This window comes from Neoarius graeffei, chromosome 11, assembly GCF_027579695.1.
Source record: "Neoarius graeffei isolate fNeoGra1 chromosome 11, fNeoGra1.pri, whole genome shotgun sequence".
In the NCBI taxonomy this organism is placed as follows: Eukaryota; Metazoa; Chordata; class Actinopteri; order Siluriformes; family Ariidae; genus Neoarius; species Neoarius graeffei.
The window spans coordinates 14,453,879-14,474,186 of record NC_083579.1 but is presented as its reverse complement, the minus strand read 5'-3'; the positions used below and the strand labels follow the sequence as shown (position 1 = coordinate 14,474,186).

General features: G+C 39.6%; 1 protein-coding gene across 2 annotated transcripts in view; it reads left to right on the top strand.

Annotated features, from left to right (window-relative positions):
- Positions 1-20,308, top strand: part of LOC132894125 (histone-lysine N-methyltransferase PRDM9-like) — a 178,662-nt gene that overhangs the window by 19,946 nt on the left and 138,408 nt on the right. For both annotated transcript variants that reach the window (XM_060933474.1, XM_060933472.1), the window contains 2 exons: positions 6,047-6,209; positions 8,473-8,702. In XM_060933474.1, coding sequence (XP_060789457.1) covers positions 6,059-6,209; positions 8,473-8,702 — 381 coding nt within the window. In that variant the 5' untranslated portion in view covers positions 6,047-6,058. The remainder of the gene's footprint in view (positions 1-6,046; positions 6,210-8,472; positions 8,703-20,308) is intronic.

The window sequence follows — 20,308 nt, the reverse complement described above, 5'->3', positions numbered from 1 at the left end:
AAAATCCACTTATAGGGGTTAATATCGCTAAAGTTAGTAAACTTGTGCTATTTTTAGGTGCAGAATCAGATAGACAGGGCCAGAATACATAGATCTAGCAATTTACAGGTCTATATTCCCCTTAGAACAAAAGATATGGGCCTCCGAAAATGCTTGCAAATTAAGTGTACAATTCCCAGACCCTAAAAGTGGGCGTGGCACCTGAACTTTGAAGGGCCAAAATTCAAAAACTGTTCCAGCTAGGAAGCTAAAATTTTGGATTCTTTCTTTTGACATCATAAGGCACTAATAAAATAAATATCAGGCAAATTGAAGAGGTGTCACTGGGGAGGGTGTGTGAATTGACATGGAATGACCCACAACAAACCTGTTTCACCACCTGGCACAACACCATCGCATGCTGCACGAAGAGTGTATGACAATGAGAGAAACACCGGGGACTTCTCAGTCATCCCAAAATAAGCCAAAGCAAAGTTTGATTGCTGATGCACTCAGTAGCGTTACACCGTACGAGTCGACGTCCACCAGACATAAAGAAATTACAGACTCTAACATACCATATTGTAAAAGACATGGTACCTGTGTACAGAGTCTCGAAAAAGGGCTTTAAAAAATGGTTTGGATGCTGGACAAGTGTTATAAAATACCATCCCGAACACATTTTAATCAAGTGGCCATTCCAAAACTCCTACAGTGGGGCAAAAAAGTATTTAGTCAGTCACCAATTGTGCAAGTTCTCCTGCCTCAAAAGATGAGAGGCCTGTAATTTTCATCATAGGTATACCTCAACTATGAGAGACAAAATGAGAAAAAAAAATCCAGAAAATCACATTGGCTGTCTTATTTTTAAAGAATTTATTTGCAAATAATGGTGGAAAATAAGTATTTGGTCAATAACAAAAGTTCATCTCAATACTTTTGTTATATACCCTTTGTTGGCAATGACAGAGGTCAAATGTTTTCTGTAAGTCTTCACAAGGTTTTCACACACTGTTGCTGGTATTTTGGCCCATTCCTCCATGCAGATCTCCTCTAGAGCAGTGATGTTTTGGGGCTGTTGCTGGGCAACACGGACTTTCAACTCCTTCCAAAGATTTTCTATGGGGTTGAGATCTGGAGACTGGCTAGGCCACTTCAGGACCTTGAAATGCTTCTTACGAAGCCACTCCTTCGTTGCCCGGGCGGTGTGTTTGGGATCATTGTCATGCTGAAAGACCCAGCCACGTTTCATCTTCAGTGCCCTTGCTGATGGAAGGAGGTTTTCACTCAAAATCTCATGATACATGGTCCCATTCATTCTTTCCTTTACACGGATCAGTCGTCCTGGTCCCTTTGCAGAAAAACAGCCCCAAAGCATGATGTTTCCACCCCCATGCTTCACAGTAGGTATGGTGTTCTTTGGATGCAACTCAGCATTCTTTCTCCTCCAAACACGACAAGTTGAGTTTTTACCAAAAAGTTCTATTTTGGTTTCATCTGACCATCTGACATTCTCCCAATCCTGTTCTGGATCATCCAAATGCTCTCTAGCAAACTTCAGACGGGCCTGGACATGTACTGGCTTAAGCAGGGAGGCATGTCTGGCACTGCAGGATTTGAGTCCCTAGCAGCGTAGTGCGTTACTGATGGTAGCCTTTGTTACTTTGGTCCCAGCTCTCTGCAGGTCATTCACTAGGTCCCCCCTGTGTGGTTCTGGGATTTTTGCTCACCGTTCTTGAGATCCCTTTGACCCCATGGGGTGAGATCTTGCGTGGAGCCCCAGATCGAGGGAGATTATCAGTGGTCTTGTACGTCGTCCATTTTCTAATAATTGCTCCCACAGTTGATTTCTTCACACCAAGCTGCTTACCTATTGCAGATTCAGTCTTCCCAGCCTGGTGCAGGTCTACAATTTTGTTTCTGGTGTCCTTTGACAGCTCTTTGGTTTTGGCCATAGTGGAGTTTGGAGTGTGACTGTTTGAGGTTGTGGACAAGTGTCTTTTATGCTGATAATGAGTTCAAACAGGTGCCATTAATACAGGTAACGAGTGGAGGACAGAGGAACCTCTTAAAGAAGTTGTTACAGGTCTGTGAGAGCCAGAAATCTTGCTTGTTTGTAGGTGAACAAATACTTATTTTACAGAGGAATTTACTGTACCAATTAATTCATTAAAAATCCTACAATGTGATTTTCTGGATTCTTTCCCCCCGTTCTGTCTCTCATAGTTGAAGTGTACCTATGATGAAAATTACAGGCCTCTCTCATCTTTTTAAGTGGAAGAACTTGCACAATTGGTGGCTGACTAAATACTTTTTTGCCCCACTGTATAATGAGTGTAAAATGAATGTTGAATCGGAGCTCCGTGAAATCGATCATTTCGCCACAACCACGGACCTATTGTTAAAGCAGAGCTGCAGTAAAATTTTTGATTTGTAATTTATGTATTTGTAATTTATGTTAATGTTGATGACTGGCAGTGAGTTCTTAAAAATAAAACTGCATTTTCCACATTTTTTTGTATTATGATGTTTTTCTTTTTCTGAAATATGCTTGGTTTTCACCGAACCCGTAGTCATGTCATGTCGTATCGATATCGAGATATCTGGCATGAATATCGAGATATGAAATTTTGTCCATATCGTTCAGCCCTGGTGACAACACTGTGGAGTCAGTTAGGAGCACCACGTTCCTGGGGGTGCACATCACAGACGACCTCACGTGGTCTACATGCACCCACCTCACTTGTCAAGAGGGCACAGCTGTGACTGCACTTCCTGCATTGATCGAGAAGAGCAAACCTTCCCCCTCCTTTCCTCACCACATTCTACAGATGCACTACAGAAAGTGTTCTGACCAGCAGCAGCTCAATCTGATATGGCAGCGGCACCAGCTCTGACCTAAAGTTACTTCAGAGGGTGGTGAGGACAGCAGAGAAAGTCATTAGGAACTCTCATCCACTGAAACAGGAGCTGTACCTGAGATGCTACCCGAAGAGAGCTACCAGAATAGCCAGAGATTTCACCCACCCTGGCTCTGGACTGTTTACTCTTCTGCCCTTTGGCAAATTGCTACCTCAGTTTCAAATGTACAGTATACAGTATGTCACATATCTTTCACATGCACGTTTCATCATTTGTTGCTGTTTTTTCTTTTTTTCCCCCATGAACACCCGTACACATACACAAAATACCCATAGGACCAAAGCACAATAGAACAAAAGAAAACAAAAAACATGAACAACTAAAAAAAAAAAAAAAAAAAAAAAGGCTCTCCATTAACTTAGTCTCGGAGTTCTATTCCCGACTCTCCCCAGGCCACACCCCATTCCTCCGTCAAGCTTGTTGACATTAAGTGAACCATGATTTTAATTTGCCAGATACTTAATTAGAGGTGACCACACCTTATCAAAGTAGGGGAGTTTGTCCATAAGAGTGTATCGTATTCTTTCTAGGTGGAGTGTGTTCATAAGATCACTGAGTCACAACTTTGTAGGAGAGGCCTCCTTCTCTTTCCAGTGTATGAGAAGCAACCTCCTTGCAGTAATAAGACTGTAGGAAAGGAAACATTGCTGAGCGTTGGTCAACTTCATAGTATCATCAGATACTCACTCCTAAAATGATAATTAGTGGGTCTGGTTCCAATTGAATTTGAAGTATTTCAGATATTGATTTGAAAATATTGATCCAATAAGCCTGAACTTTGGGACAGTCAACAAAGCTATGTAGTAGTGTATCATTTGCTGACAGGCATTTGTCACATATCGGGGAGAGCTCAGTATATATTTTATGTAATCTCTCCTTGGAATAGTAAAGACGATGTAGGATTTTAAATTGATTTAAGCAGTGTCTTTCATTATTAGAGCATCGATGGACGTGCTCTAACCCCCCCCTTCCATGTTGTGTCAGAGATCACAATGCCCATTTCTTCCTCCCACTTTGATTTTATTCGGTTGGAATCAACTGGACTAAGGGATTGTAAGGTGTTTTATATATGTAAGATATTGCTTTAACCGAGCATGATGTGAGTCTGAGACATCCATCTAGACTAGAACCTGCAAAGGTCTCAGAATTTGGTCGGTGTTTCCTTACATAATCTCTTATTTGCAGATTTCTAAGGTGGTCACTCCCTTGCAACTTATATTTACTCTGTAGTTGTGCAAGGGAGGCAAATGTATCTCCAGTGTACAAGTCTCCTATTGTGTGGATGCCTGCCCCTTTCCAAAGCTTAAAAGCACAGTTCAGATTAGATGGTGGAAAACCAGGGTTTCCGACAATGGGTAGGACATAGGATATGGGAGGTAGGTTAAAGTGTGATCTAATTTTTTTCCAAATGCGGAGAGTGGTGTGGATCACTATACTGCTCTTATACAGACTTTTCAACAATGGACGGAGACAGAAGGATGGCTCCCAACGAGAAGGGTTGACATGCCTGTTGTTCCAACTTAAGCCAATTTGGTGGAGATATTGTGTCATCTAACCAGTGCGTCATAATCATAATATTTGAAGCCCAGTAGTAAAATAGAAAATTTGGGAGTGCAAGGCCCCCCTCTCCTTTAGATTTGCAAAGATGTCTCTTGCCGATTCTGTGTGTTTTTGTAATCCCACAAAAAGGGGTTTACAATCGCGTCTAATTGTTTAAATAATGAGTTGGCAAGAGACACTGGGATATTCTGAAATAAATACAATAATTGGGGAAGGAATACCATTTTAATAGCATTAACTCTGCCCAGTAGTGATATTGGAAGAGTCCTCCAAAATTTATATTTTCAACTGTAATTCAGACAGTAATGGAGGAAAATTTGCATTGAATAACATATTGTGGTGTTTCGTAATTTGGATTCCCAAATATGTAAATTTGTCCAGTGATATTTTGAAAGGGAGAGTCTAACCAAGAGGCATCTTGCATATGTATTGGCATTAGTTCGCTCTTATTCCAATTTATCCTATACCCAGAGAAGGTCCCAAATATATTGATTTTCTCTAAAAATTTTTACAATAGTGGCTTCCGGCTGAGTAATATACAAAAGAACATCAGCGTATAACGGTATTTTATTTATTTATTTTTCTGATATATGACCATAAATTAAAGGGTCTGAACGAATGCTCTCAGCAAGAGGTTTGATTACAAGGGCAAAGATCAAGGGAGACAGAGGGCAACCTTGTCTTGTGCCTCTGTGTAGATGGAAACGAGGAGATAATGTTTGATTTGTGAGAATTTGCAAACGCTACCTCAGCATGAGGTGTGAAACTACCAGGCTATGAAGGAGCTTCTTCCCACAGGCCATTAGGCTCCTCAATACCCTTAAAAAAAAGAGATTATAAAAAATAAATAAAATTAATTTAAAAAAAAAAAAAAAATATATATATATATATATATATATATATATATATATATATATATATATATATATACAAATTAATTAATTTGTATAAACCTCCAACCCTTCAGCCATGGGGGAAGCCATGGCTTAATGGTTAGAGAAGTAGCTTTGGGACCAAAAGATTGCCAGTTCAATTCCATTATTATTAATAATATTATTATTGTTATTAATCTATGTTTAAGCTGTTAGGTGCTCATCAGGAGACAGACAACACTCCTTCCAGAAGTCGTGGGCTCCTGATGCCTCACAGGGAAAGCTTAATGATGAATTTATATTAAAAAATACAATGTTTTCAGTTTAACAAACTGTAGCACTCTTGCAGCTCAGGGAATGAGGAACTGGGAGACAGGTTTGACAACTCAAGGTGTGCTTTATTTTTAACTGAGGGATCACTTTTTAGTGATGCTATTTTTCTCTCTACTTTGCGCCCACATGGCGCTGGGTAGCTCAGTGCTCTCTCTCTCTCTCTCTCTCTCTCTGTCTTCCCCCCATAACTGGCTTCTCTCAGAAAGAACCCAAGACACACAAGTAATTTGCCGGTAATCAAACACAGGTGCAACTAATCAAGCATTACCTGCTGGTTCTGCCTGACGCCTTGCCATCCACTGCTGACACTCGATAGATTTATAAACAGTGTTGATGTTTTTTTTTTTGCTGAATAACTCTTATTGTTGTTTGATCTTTAGCTGTGTGAGGACATGAAATCAGAGACATGCAAAGCATCAGAAGTCTGTGTGAAGAAAGAGGAGACGCTGGAGCTGAACATCTTCAACCATGGAGACGACCTTGACAACCCATCTGAAGATCTCTCCATTAAAGAGGAAGATCCTGACAAGAAAGACTACCTCTGTAAGACATCAGCCCTCTCTGGTGCTCAAAAACACTCACTGTTTATTCTACCCTGCACAATATCTAGTGCACTAAAAGTGCAATACAGCATATTTGGGATGTAGCCTCAGTCTCGGATTATTCAGTCAACAAATTTTGACTGAATGAAACTGATCTTTTTATTAATAGTGTAAATTTTGTCTGTAGAGAGTGTAATATGGTAGCAAAGAATGAGAGAAACTAAATAATATATATATTTTTTATTTTCTTAAAACACATTAGTCCTTATAAACCGATGATGTTAACCTGAACAAAAAAAGTGTGGAATAACACACAATGGGTCATACTGTTATATAAATAAATAAATAAATAAATCTATGCTGGCTGATGATTTTTATAACAGCACAGCCCAAAGTGTATTATTCCCCTCATACTGCAGTGATTTTGCTTACGATTACAATTTTTCTTTTATTAATGACTAATACATTGCATGTTTTATTTGTGTCTAATTACATTTAATGTCTGTCATTCTCTCCAGCCACTCCTGTGTTTTGTCCTGAGACAAAAAAAAAAAAAAATGCAGGTTGTTGTGTGACTGAGAAACCAGAAAGTACAAATTCCTCTTTCTTGAAGACTCTCCCATCTTGGGAAACTTACGGACTAATACCAGGGTCTCCTTCCATAAATGTGAAATATGTTGTAACACCTTCACCACATTAGAAGATTATAGTTGTTTTTGTTTTTTTTTTTCTCTTCCACCCATTTTCTCCCCAATCTGGTCACCTGCTAGTATCCACCCACCAGCCAGATCTCTCCAACTGTGCGAGTTGAAGGCTAACACGTGCTGCCTCCAAGACATGTGAAGCCATCAGCCTCTTCCTCTTTTTCCAAATGCAGCTCATGCTGCATCACAGGATAGCAAAACACACCCAGAGGAAAGTGCCATGTGCTCTCTTCCCCACATGTATGAGCTCGCAGAAGACCCCAATCGGCTGTGATTAATAGGGGACAGAGTATGCCCCTGGAATGAGATATTCAATAAGGACATAGGAGTGTGATGGACAGGTGTCCAAATATCTGTATACGGATTTAGGGGCGTCACAGTGGCGCAGCTCCAGGGTCCAATATTTGATTCAAAGCTTGGGTTAAGCTTGGCACACATGGGCGATGACTTCTCATTGCAAGCGTATTGCAATTTTTGGACGCAAGTTTCCCCTCTCGAGTAGTTACGTGTGTGTGTTATCTGCAACCAGTGGGTGATTTGTGGAGGAGGATGCAAGTCACGTGTAATCACTTGACTACTTTGCAGGCAGGGATTGGCTTAGCCTTTGGAGGTGATCGCTTCGTTATCCCAAAGACATGCATACCCGGTGATATCTCTGCAACAAGTTAGTGACTGACGAGAGATTTATTTATTTATTTATTTATTTTGATCGCAGAATATCAAGCATGTTTGATACCTGCTATCTGTCACAAGCAACAAAAAATCGCTGTCGCAAATGTCCGCACACTAAGTAATTTTTTGCTTGTGTCAAAAAGTTGCATGACCAAGCGGTGGAAAATCGCCTGTGTGCGCGCCGGGCTTTACTGTCTGTGTGAAGTTTTGCAAGTTATCCCCCGTTAGCGTAGGTTTCCTCTGAGTTTACTGGTTTCTTCTTAAGCAAATTGGTTATGCTTAAATTGCCACGAGGTGTGAATATTTTTTTTGAGTTAAATATTCATCCTAGATGTATGCCATTTGAAAAATTATTAAATCTAGAAATGCCAGAATTGTCAGCAAGCTCAAATAAAGATGTGTGTCATTTTTTTTTTCTAATTATGTCTGCAGTTATTTGCACAGTTATTTGTTTGTACCTGCATCTTTTCCTCACAAATTTGGGAAATTCTGTTTCCCAAAAGATAAGCAAACAAGTAGCTGAATTTAAAACAATCATGACCCTGACCAGGCAGGTCCTAAGAATTCTGTAAATGCCTCACACACTGCCACACACATGTTACTGAATGTTGTTTTATTTTGCCCAGCAAGCTTCGTATCTGACCCCTTGTTTACTCCCACAAGTAAGTAAAAAAAAAAAAAATTCATACTCGTGTACCTTGTTGTGTCCTGTGAGATCTCCATCCTGATGGATACCTCTAGTCTCAACCATATGCTCAGTGAACCTTTCTGGCAAGCTTTCTTCGGATAAACTTTATACAGTACTAATGTATATGGTCTTAGATATAATCACACATTGCACACACATTTGGGCCTCATTTCTTCTTATTGTGTTTTCTCTACTCCCAGACTGTGAAGTTTGCAAATCCTTCTTCTTCAACAAATGTGAGGTTCATGGACCGCCCCTCTTCATCCCAGATACTCCTGTTCCCATGGGAGTCCCTGACCGAGCCAGACAAACTCTTCCTCCTGGGCTAGAAATCCAGAAGTCCAGTATTCCAGACGCAGGCCGGGGAGTGTTTAATAAGGGGGAGACTGTTCCAATAGGTGCACACTTCGGACCCTATCAGGGAGAGCTGGTAAACAGAGCGGAATCCAGGAACAGTGGATACTCCTGGGTTTTGAGTTTTTCATGAATTTAAAAAATTAAACAAGCCTTACCTGGAAGGTGAAGTTTGATTGTGATTCTACTAAGTCTGAGGTGACGCACTGAGGGTTAACCTGAGATGCACACCTGCTGCTGAGGATATTCATATTGTTAAAGTTTGTGGGCATGATTATAAAGAACAAGGCAAAAAAGAAGAGCAAGGGAATGGGAAGTAGATCTAATTGCAAGGGAGGGCATGTTAACCCTGAGTGTGTTACCTAGGACTTGTTAGAATCACAATCAAACTTCACCTTACAGATAAGGCTTGTTGAATTGTGGTTTGTTTGTTTTTTAATTCTACCAAATCCTGGTGATGTCACTTCCTGTCAGCATGAGCTTTTACAGCAATAATTCTGAACACAACAATATCATTCAGCAAGGAAAATTTTATTGTAGTATAACATAATTCAACCAGATCCACTCATTGTAATATAGCTGCAGCAAAGATATTCTCAGTAATCACAGGGATGTGATAAAATGTTTGAAAAGTTGAGTCCCCAGACCATCCTCTACGCTTCAGTATTTCATCAGTGGGAATCCTCTGACTAGCTTTTGAAATGGCTGCAGATCTGGTACTGTGAACTTTTGTTGTATCCACATCACTTGCTTGCAGAATGCTTTCCATCATCCAGTAGTGCTTGTTAGTAATAGGTCAATATGGCGTAACATAGGATAACAGTAGGCACGTATAGACAGGATCACGAAGAGGTTTTGTTCAGTCAAGATTGTGCTTCAGAGTAGTGTAAACACAAAGTGGTTGCTTATGGCATTTCCTCACAAAGGATGACAATGGAATTTTCCCAGGTCTGTCTTGTTTAACATGCTCTCGTATGTAGAATACATAATAATCTGTAGTTGCGTTCATAGCATCATTATCAAGGAACGATAAGGTCTGGCATCTTTGTCCTGATGTGAGTGCTAGCAACATAACTTATTTCAGTGTTAATTCTTTTAATGACAATTTATCAAGTGGATATAATAGTTGTATGTGCTCTCAGACCAGATTGACATTCCCAGTTTCTTGATATCGAGAAGCACACTTGGAATGATTGAATACACCCTTGAGATGGCGCACTATGAAAGGATGACCGGGCTCTACATTAAATTTTAAGCCCACTTGCCCCCTATTTTGCGAGTACTCCTTTTTTTTTTTTTTTTTTTTTTTTTTAAAACAAAACCATAGAATAGTTGTGAATTGCAACATGAAATGAAGATCACACATTGATTTGAAGTTTGGTTATTGATTTAAGTTTAGTATTACTGTAAGTTTGGTTATTGGTTACTTTTTACTTGTAACGGACAATAACAATTTTATCCAAAATAGTTTTTCCTGCCTTAATCGATTTATTTCCATTTCACATGCATGCAGCTGTTGTAAAGTTGTGTGTTTGTGTAGAACTCTCTCAGACTGTAGGTTCATTACTCGATAATGTAGAAATCATAAAATAGAAATCTATAACAAAGTTTGGATGAAGAAAATAACAGGGTGCCAAGACTTTTGAACAGTACGGTGTTTGAGAATATTTATATATTGGGTTTTTTTGTTTTTTGTTTAATAATATCCACATCTAGGTTAAAAGAACAAACAAAAAAACCTGCGCTGCATCATGACAGACAGGATAATATTTGAGTTTAAAATTGTTTAGTGTGTAGGTTGTGGCTGTTTTATACAGACCTGGCAACCTGTAACTGAATTAGTGCAGCTGGTCTGTCATGACGCAGCATGTTTTATTTATTTATTTATTTATTTATGTTTAATAAACCTAGAGGTGGATGATCTCATCTCATCTCATTATCTGTAGCCGCTTTATCTTGTTCTGCAGGGTCGCAGGCAAGCTGGAGCCTATCCCAGCTGACACATAGACACAGACAACCATTCACACTCATTCACACCTACGGTCAATTTAGAGTCACCAGTTAACCTAACCTGCATGTCTTTGGACTGTGGGGGAAACCGGAGCACCCGGAGGAAACCCACGCGGACACGGGGAGAACATGCAAACTCCGCACAGAAAGGCCCTCGCCGGGCTCGAACCCGGACCTTCTTGCTGTGAGGCGACAGCGCTAACCACTACACCACCGTGCCGCCCGAGGTGGATGATATTACAAAAAAAAACTATATATAAATATTTTGCACCGGACTGTGTTCCTCTGATAACAGAAACAAAGCTCCAGCTCTCTCTGCTCTTAATCTATTCTGTTCTTTCAGGATTTAGCGTGCATGTCACTCCTTGTTGAGGGTTTTTTTTTTTTTTTTTTTTATGCCCCAGTTGTTTGAAACCAATCTGGGTTTTCTGTGTTGAATAAAGAAGCTGCTTCACCTTTAAGGAAATCAAACACTTTCATGAAAGAGCTAACCTGAATGTGAGCAGAAAAAAAAAATAAAATGAGATTCTTAAGCAAACTTTTCCATCCTCACTTCCGACTTTGTTTTTGTAAAATAGATTTTAAATACAATCATGAATTTCTCTGGAGTTTTCAGGCTGAGCTCCTCTCCTCGTATTTTTTAAACACTCATTTCCCCGTTGTTCTTGAAGCATTTGCTTCTATTTGTTAACATTTTTCTTGATAGCGGGGAGATGGTAATGCCCTTTATCTATTTCTCCGTTTAAACAAGCACAAACAGTGCAAAAGTTAACCATACTGAAGACAGATTAAGCCTTGTTTGCATGAAAGACGGTGTCTGTCTGACCCCAGCTGTAATTATCACGTGATGCGTGACTTCATGTGCAAGGGTGTACGCGTACCATACTACAACAGCGGGGGTATATAAAATAACTTGCAAAGCAGTAAATGAAACCGAGACTAAGAAAACAGCCAAGACATAATGGCGGATACATAGTGAGGGACGCTTTTAGGAACTGAAATAAAAGATCAAAAAGCCTAATTTTTGTGGTGCTAGTTCGTACTATATGCTCATTCCAACTTGCTCGGTCGGACATGTCGGGGACATATCCCACTTGCCCCAGGCAATCGGGCAGTCCTTAATGTTGAGCCCTGACTGTTTTAAAGTGAGGAGACGAGAGTCGGACATGTTGATGTAAACGTTCCCTAACTAAGCTAAAGATTGATGAATGCTAATTATCTATCAATGCTAACTTCTGCATTGATGTTATCTGTTTGCTGTCTTAAATTGATAACCATAATATTGTGTTTGGACTAGTGGATGACTGTAGTGTATATTGTCAAGTTCATGTTATCAGTCTCACATCAAATGGTGTTGTGTTCTTAAAATGCTTCTGCCACCATGGTCTAGGTAACTCATGGAAAACACTGTAATGGCATTGCCTCGTTTTTAATAAATTATACAATTGCCTGTCTGATTTAACTATCTGTTTAGTAATTATTTGACCGTCTGCTACAGTGCAATATGGGTCAAAACTTGCTAATGACATTATAGCCTAGCATAATGTGTTTGACCTTCTTCATAATCGATAACAAACTTTAATTTGGTGTGCCTTGATGTTCTGGTTTGACCTTTTGATGTGCTTCAGCTCCAACAAGCTTGAAAACCTCTGATACACACGACAGTCAGTTATGGTTGGGCAAGTTACAGCAGTTTTAAATGAATATGCAACCTAGCCTATAGCTATATTTTAATGTCTATCTTAAGCTCTTCAGTCTGCTCCTCAAAAATAGCATTGCGGGCCAGTTCAGGATGCTGGTGCCCAAACTACTACTTTTTTTTTGGCTGCTTCCATTAAGGATTGCCACAGTGGGTCTGTCTGTTCCACATATTTGATTTGGCATAGGAAGGGCATCTGGTGTAAAACCTAAGGCAATCCTCCCCAGTCTACCCAGGCTTGGGACCAGCACTAAGTATGCAGTGGCTTGTGCAACCCCAGTGACTGGGTATTTTACCTAACCTGCATGCACCCGGGATGCTAATACCCAAACTTTTTTTTTTTCTCAAACATTTGGAAGGCTATGCCTCTAATGCCTGCTTTTATTTATATATATATATATATATATATATATATATATATATATATATATGTGTGTGTATGTATATATATATATATATATATATATATATATATATATATATATATATATATATATATATATGTGTGTATATATATATATATATATATATATATATATATATATATATATACACCCCCTTTTTAATTTTTGACCTTTTCTTGTCCATGGCATTTGTTTCACTGCTGATTAGTGTAGAATGTTGATGCGCACGCACGCAGCATGCTGTCATATGAACCCGAAATGACAGGTCCACATAGAGGGCTGGTAAAAAGACAGCAAAACAAAATCTCTGTTCTTTATGCCCTGGCAAATGAAGATGACACACAATAGGTGGTTCTGTTTGGACAGACATCCTAGCTTACTTCTTAAGGGCATTTTTACAGCCAGGAGAAATATCCTTGAGCAAAATCCATTTCAGTATGTTGCCTTCCCCCTTTTTCATGTTCCTGACCTGTAATTGGGAAGTGGGGGGAATCCGGTTTGCTAGGCTTGCTCATTTACCTGCTCGCATGACTTTCATAATGCTCCTGTATCTTGTATTCTAATGGGTATATCAGGGTTCTAACGAGACCAAAATATCAGCATAGTGGCACTAGTCATAATGGCCGGGGGTTCGGGGGCCACTTTAGGCCACTGAAAGCTCACAGGTTCTACATGCTTGGAGATGCATTCTAGTGCATTTCCTGGCACTTGCAGGCCTCTCTGAAAGTCACTCTCTTTTGATAATATTGAGATTTTTTTTTTCCTAAAAGTCACTGTGATTTGTTTTTGATTGAAGACTTATTCAACTCTATTGGTGACATATTTATGGAATAAGAATAAAACAACCAGTTGATCTTCATTAAGTCTCAGCTTTATTTTCAGCTTCAGTCATTCACTTACAATACATACATGACTATCTAGATCTAACGCGGGGACCTGCATGTATTATGTGTGTGGCGCATAAGCACCTCTTAACACGAATGGCACTTTACTGCGAAAACAGCATAAAGAAGGAGGTAAACTGGACTAGCATGATCTGTGACCGTCTCCACACGGAACTACTCGGGCAGCTTAGGTGCTTGGCGCTTATGTGGATGGGGAGTGGAGTATGTCTGAATGTAGAACATTCACATGGCAGCATGCTGCTGTGTGGGGATAACAGGAGAAAATTAAACAAAAGACCATATTTTCAAGATTGACAAGTCTTTTCTTTGTGTGCAGCCACGTGACAAAAACAGTGTGACGTATGCACCCACCACCATGTTGGATGATATACAAATCCAGAATGCAAGGACATGTACATAAATAGTATATCTTATTAAAATATCAAAATGTTATTCTTGTTTTTATATTATTAACCCAACAAACCTTTACATTTCAAACAATAGATATTTGACAAAATGGAGTCCAAACAGTCTAAAAGCATGCAAGAAAAACATCACTAAGCAAGTAATACTATTATGCTAATTCTATTTTCTTTTCATAGACAAAGTAAAATCAATCTAATGATGGAGATAAATTACACACCGCATACTTTGGCAATCTTATCAAGCTTCCAATGTTTTTTCTTAAGTTACGCCAATTCACAAGTTGTATCTCTGTTGCACTGCTCCATATGAGATATTTGTAACCCAGTGAATTCCATCTCGCAACCACTTTCAGTGTGCGTCTCTGCTGGGAGGGTTTCGGGCACAGTTTATTTAACTCTGGTACCTCTGTAAAACAAAAAATGCATAAGTCAACCAAAGTTACTGGGTTACTGAAATGGCATCATGAATATCTCACCTGGCAAAGTTGACCCACATTGTTCTCCTTGTGTATCAAAACTTGCTAAGGTTTGCGCTGCTTCTAATCTGGCTTTCTTGGCAGATCTTTCATTTATCCTATTCCTTCTTGATACTGCGAGATGAGTTTTCATCTTGAGCTTATCATGTCCTTATTTGAGTGGTGGTACCCAATCTGGATTTGTTTCATCATGTAGGTTTGCCAGTGCTTCTGCAAGGTATGAAGCAGAGTGGTCACGCTAATGCTCAAAAGTTCAATTTAATCAGCAGAAAACATAGCTTTATTTAACAATGAACACTTACCAGATATAAAGTGGTCACCACACATGCAGGTGTAATTAGGTTTTTCCTCAGTTAAGTCCTGACGATGTATGTTTTTGAACCACAGCGCATGGCATTTTCTTTTGTCACCATTTTTAATTATTTTGGGAATTCTGAAGAACCATTTCTCTTCGTCACCACAATTACAGTGGTGCTTGAAAGTTTGTGAACCCTTTAGAATTTTCTATATTTCTGCATAAATATGACCTAAAACAACATCAGATTTTCACACAAGTCCTAAAAGTAGATAAAGAGAACCCAGTTAAACAAATGAGACAAAAATATTATACTTGGTCATTTATTTATTGAGGAAAATGATCCAATATTACATATCTGTGAGTGGCAAAAGTATGCGAACCTCGAGGATTAGCAGTTAATTTGAAGGTGAAATTAGAGTCAGGTGTTTTCAATCAATGGGATGACAATCAGGTGTGAGTGGACACCCTGTTTTATTTAAAGAACAGAGATCTATCGAAGTCTGATCTTCACAACACGTGTTTGTGGAAGTTTATCATGGCACGAACAAAGGAGATTTCTGAGGACCTCAGAAAAAGCATTGTTGATGCTCATCAGGCTGGAAAAGGTTACAAAACCATCTCTAAAGAGTTTGGACTCCACCAATCCACAGTCAGACAGATTGTGTACAAATGGAGGAAATTCAAGACCATTGTTACCCTCCCCAGGAGTGGTCGACCAACAAAGATCACTCTAAGAGCAAGGCGTGTAATAGTCTGAGAGGTCACAAAGGACCCCAGGGTAACTTCTAAGCAACTGAAGGCCTCTCTCACATTGGCTAATGTTAATGTTCATGAGTCCACCATCAGGAGAACACTGAACAACAATGGTGTGCATGGCAGGGTTGCAAGGAGAAAGCCACTGTTCTCCAAAAAGAACATTGCTGCTCATCTGCAGTTTTCTGAAGATCACATGGACAAGCCAGAAGGCTATTGGAAAAATGTTCTGTGGATGGATGAGACCAAAATAGAACTTTTTGGTTTAAATGAGAAGCCTTATGTTTGGAGAAAGGAAAATATTGCATTCCAGCATAAGAACCTTATCCCATCTGTGAAACATGGCGGTGGTAGTATCATGGTTTGGGCCTGTTTTGCTGCATCCGGACCAGGACGGGTTGTCGTCATTGATGGAACAATGAATTCTGAATTATACCAGCGAATTCTGAAGGAAAATGTCAGGACATCTGTCCATGAACTGAATCTCAAGAGAAGATGGGTCATGCAGCAAGACAACGACCTTAAGCACACAAGTCGTTCTACCAAAGAATGGTTAAAGAAGAATAAAGTTAATGTTTTGGAATGGCCAAGTCAAAGTCCTGACCTTAATCCAATGGAAATGTTGTGGAAGGACCTGAATGAGTAGTTCATGTGAGGAAACCCATCAACATCCCAGAGTTGAAGCTGTTCTGTACGGAGGAATGGGCTAAAATTCCTCCACGCCGGTGTGCAGGACTGATCAACAGTTACCACAAACGTTCAGTTGCAGTTATTGTTGCACAAGGGGGTCACACCAGAAACTGAAAGCAAAGGTTCATATACTTTTGCCACTCACAGATATGTAATATTGGATCATTTTCCTCAATAAATAAATAACCAAGTATAATATTTTTGTCTCATTTGTTTAATTAGGTTCTCTTTATCTAGTTTTAGGATTTTTTGTGAAAATCTGATGATGTTTTAGGTCATATTTATGCAGAAATATAGAAAATTCTAAAGGGTTCACAAACTTTCAAGCACCACTGTATATACCACACACAAAGTAGGCATTGTCTTTCTTCAAAAGCAAAGAAATCAAATTAAAATCACGAAGCGTTGCAACAGCTCATTCATGAAGTGCTGGTTCCTGGTTGTTGTTTACCATCCAACATGGCAGACTTCTGGGTTGGGACATCAAGTGTGACATCACTTGCACACGAAGAATTAGTGTAGTGGCAAATTTTACAGGTTTGTCAGCAATATTTTGGGCGTAGCGGTAAGGAAACATTGCGTATCAGTCCGATACGCTAAAAAGGCCTAGTTAGAATCCTGGTATATGAGTCAGGACACACACACGGCGTTGGTCTGAACAAAGTAACATCTTCATATGAAAATAGCGGTCATCACCATTACAGTTGTGGCGAACTCCACATAATTTCTGCATAGTGACAAAACCAGCCACATGGAGGGTCATCCGGCAATACCCCTCCTACAACAGCCCCTTTTAAATCTACAGGCCATATTTTACAAGAAAGCATTGACTAGAATTAGACTAAAATTAAAATTGAATTCCACTGATTAAATTTTGATGAAAATAAGGAAAAAAGACGAAAATGAAACTGTACAAGACAAAGATTAAATTTAATTTTCTGTACAAGACTAAGACTAAATTTAAAGTTCTTTAAATTCAAAATTAATACTACTTTCCTGAATTAAACCAACATTACTCCCAAATACTTATGGTAAATAAGTATTACTTGTACAAATCCAAAATATTTTACAACCCCGATTCCAAAAAAGTTGGGACAAAGTACTAATAATAAATAAAAACGAAATGCAATAATTTACAAATCTCAAAAACTGATATTGTATTCACAATAGAACATAGACAACATATCAAATGTCGAAAGTGAGACATTTTGAAATTTCATGCCAAATATTGGCTCATTTGAAATTTCATGACAGCAACACATCTCAAAAAAGTTGGGACAGGGGCAATAAGAGGCTGGAAAAGTTAAAGGTACAAAAAAGGAACAGCTGGAGGACCAAATTGCAACTCATTAGGTCAATTGGCAATAGGTCATTAACATGACTGGGTATAAAAAGAGCATCTTGGAGTGGCAGCGGCTCTCAGAAGTAAAGATGGGAAGAGGATCACCAATCCCCCTAATTCTGCGCCGACAAATAGTGCAGCAATATCAGAAAGGAGTTCGACAGTGTAAAATTGCAAAGAGTTTGAACATGTCATCATCTACAGTGCATAATATCATCAAAAGATTCAGAGAATCTGGAAGAATCTCTGTGCGTAAGGGTCAAGGCCGGAAAACCATACTGGGTGCCCGTGATCTTCGGGCCCTTAGACGGCACTGCATCACATACAGGCATGCTTCTGTATTGGAAATCACAAAATGGGCTCAGGAATATTTCCAGAGAACATTACAGTGGTGCTTGAAAGTTTGTGAACCCTTTAGAATTTTCTATATTTCTGCATAAATATGACCTAAAACTTCATCAGATTTTCACACAAGTCCTAAAAGTAAATAAAGAGAACCCAGTTAAACAAATGAGACAAAAATATTATACTTGGTCATTTATTAATTGAGGAAAATTATCCAATATTACATATCTGTGAGTGGCAAAACTATGTGAACCTCTAGGATTAGCAGTTAATTTGAAGGTGAAATCAGAGTCAGGTGTTTTCAATCAATGGGATGACAAATCAGGTGAGAGTGGGCAGCCTGTTTTATTTAAAGAACAGGGATCTATCAAAGTCTGATCTTCACAACACATGTTTGTGGAAGTGTATCGTGGCACGAACAAAGGAGATTTCTGAGGACCTCAGAAAGTGTTGTTGATGCTCATCAGGCTGGAAAAGGTTACAAAACCATCTCTAAAGAGTTTGGGCTCCACCAATCCACAGTCAGACAGATTTTGTACAAATGGAGGAAATTCAAGACCATTGTTACCCTCCCCAGGAGTGGTTGACCAAACAAGAGCAAGGCATGTAATAGTCGGCAAGGTCACAAAGGACCCCAGGGTAACTTCTAAGCAACTGAAGGCCTCTCTCACATTGGGTAACTTCAGTGTTCATGAGTCCACCATCAGGAGAACACTGAACAACAATGGTGTGCATGGCAGGGTTGCAAGGAGAAAGCCACTGCTCTCCAAAAACAACATTGCTGCTCATCTGCAGTTTGCTAAAGATCATGTGGACAAGCCAGAAGGCTATTGGAAAAATGTTTTGTGGACAGATGAGACCAAAATAGAAATTTGGTTTAAATGAGAAGCATTATGTTTGGAGAAAAGAAAACACTGCATTCCAGCATAAGAACCTTATCCCATCTGTGAAACATGGTGGTGGTAGTATCATGATTTGGGCCTGTTTTGCTACATCTGGGCCAGGACAGCTTGCCATCATTGATAGAACAATGAATTCTGAATTACACCAGCGAATTCTGAAGGAAAATGTCAGGACATCTGTCCATGAATTGAATCTCAAGAGAAGGTGGGTCATGCAGCAAGAGAACGACCGTAAGCACACAAGTCGTTCTACCAAAGAATGGTTAAAGAAGAATAAAGTTAATGTTTTGGAATGGCCAAGTCAAAGTCCTGACCTTAATCCAATCGAAATGTTGTGGAAGGACCTGAAGCGAGCAGTTCATGTGAGGAAACCCACCAACATCCCAGAGTTGAGGCTGTTCTGCACGGAGGAATGGGCTAAAATTCCTCCAAGCCGGTGTGCAGGACTGATCAACTGTTACCGAAAATGTTTAGTTGCAGTTATTGCTGCACAAGGGGGTCACACCAGATACTGAAAGCAAAGGTTCACATACTTTTGCCACTCACAGATATGTAATATTGGATCATTTTCCTCAATAAATAAATGACCAAGTATAATATTTTTGTCTCATTTGTTTAACTGGGTTCTCTTTATCTACTTTTAGGACTTGTGTGAAAATCTGATGATGTTTTCGGTCATATTTATGCAGAAATATAGAAAATTCTGAAGGGTTCACAAACTTTCAAGCACCACTGTATCTGTGAACACAATTCACCGTGCCATCCGCCGTTGCCAGCTAAAACTCTATAGTTCAAAGAAGAAGCCGTATCTAAACATGATCCAGAAGCGCAGACGTCTTCTCTGGGCCAAGGCTCATTTAAAATGGACTGTGGCAAAGTGGAAAACTGTTCTGTGGTCAGACGAATCAAAATTTGAAGTTCTTTATGGAAATCAGGGACGCCGTGTCATTCGGACTAAAGAGGAGAAGGACGACCCGAGTTGTCATCAGCGCTCAGTTCAGAAGCCTGCATCTCTGATGGTATGGGGTTGCATTAGTGCGTGTGGCATGGGCAGCTTACACATCTGGAAAGACACCATCAATGCTGAAAGGTATATCCAAGTTCTAGAGCAACATATGCTCCTATCCAGACAACGTCTCTTTCAGGGAAGACCTTGCATTTTCCAACATGACAATGCCAAACCACATACTGCATCAATTACAGTATCATGGCTGCGCAGAAGAAGGGTCCAGGTACTGAATTGGCCAGCCTGCAGTCCAGATCTTTCACCCATAGAAAACATTTGGCGCATCATAAAACGGAAGATACGACAAAAAAGACCTAAGACACTTGATCAACTAGAATCCTACATTAGACAAGAATGGGTTAACATTCCTATCCCTAAACTTGAGCAACTTGTCTCCTCAGTCCCCAGACGTTTACAGACTGTTGTAAAGAGAAAAGGGGATGTCTCA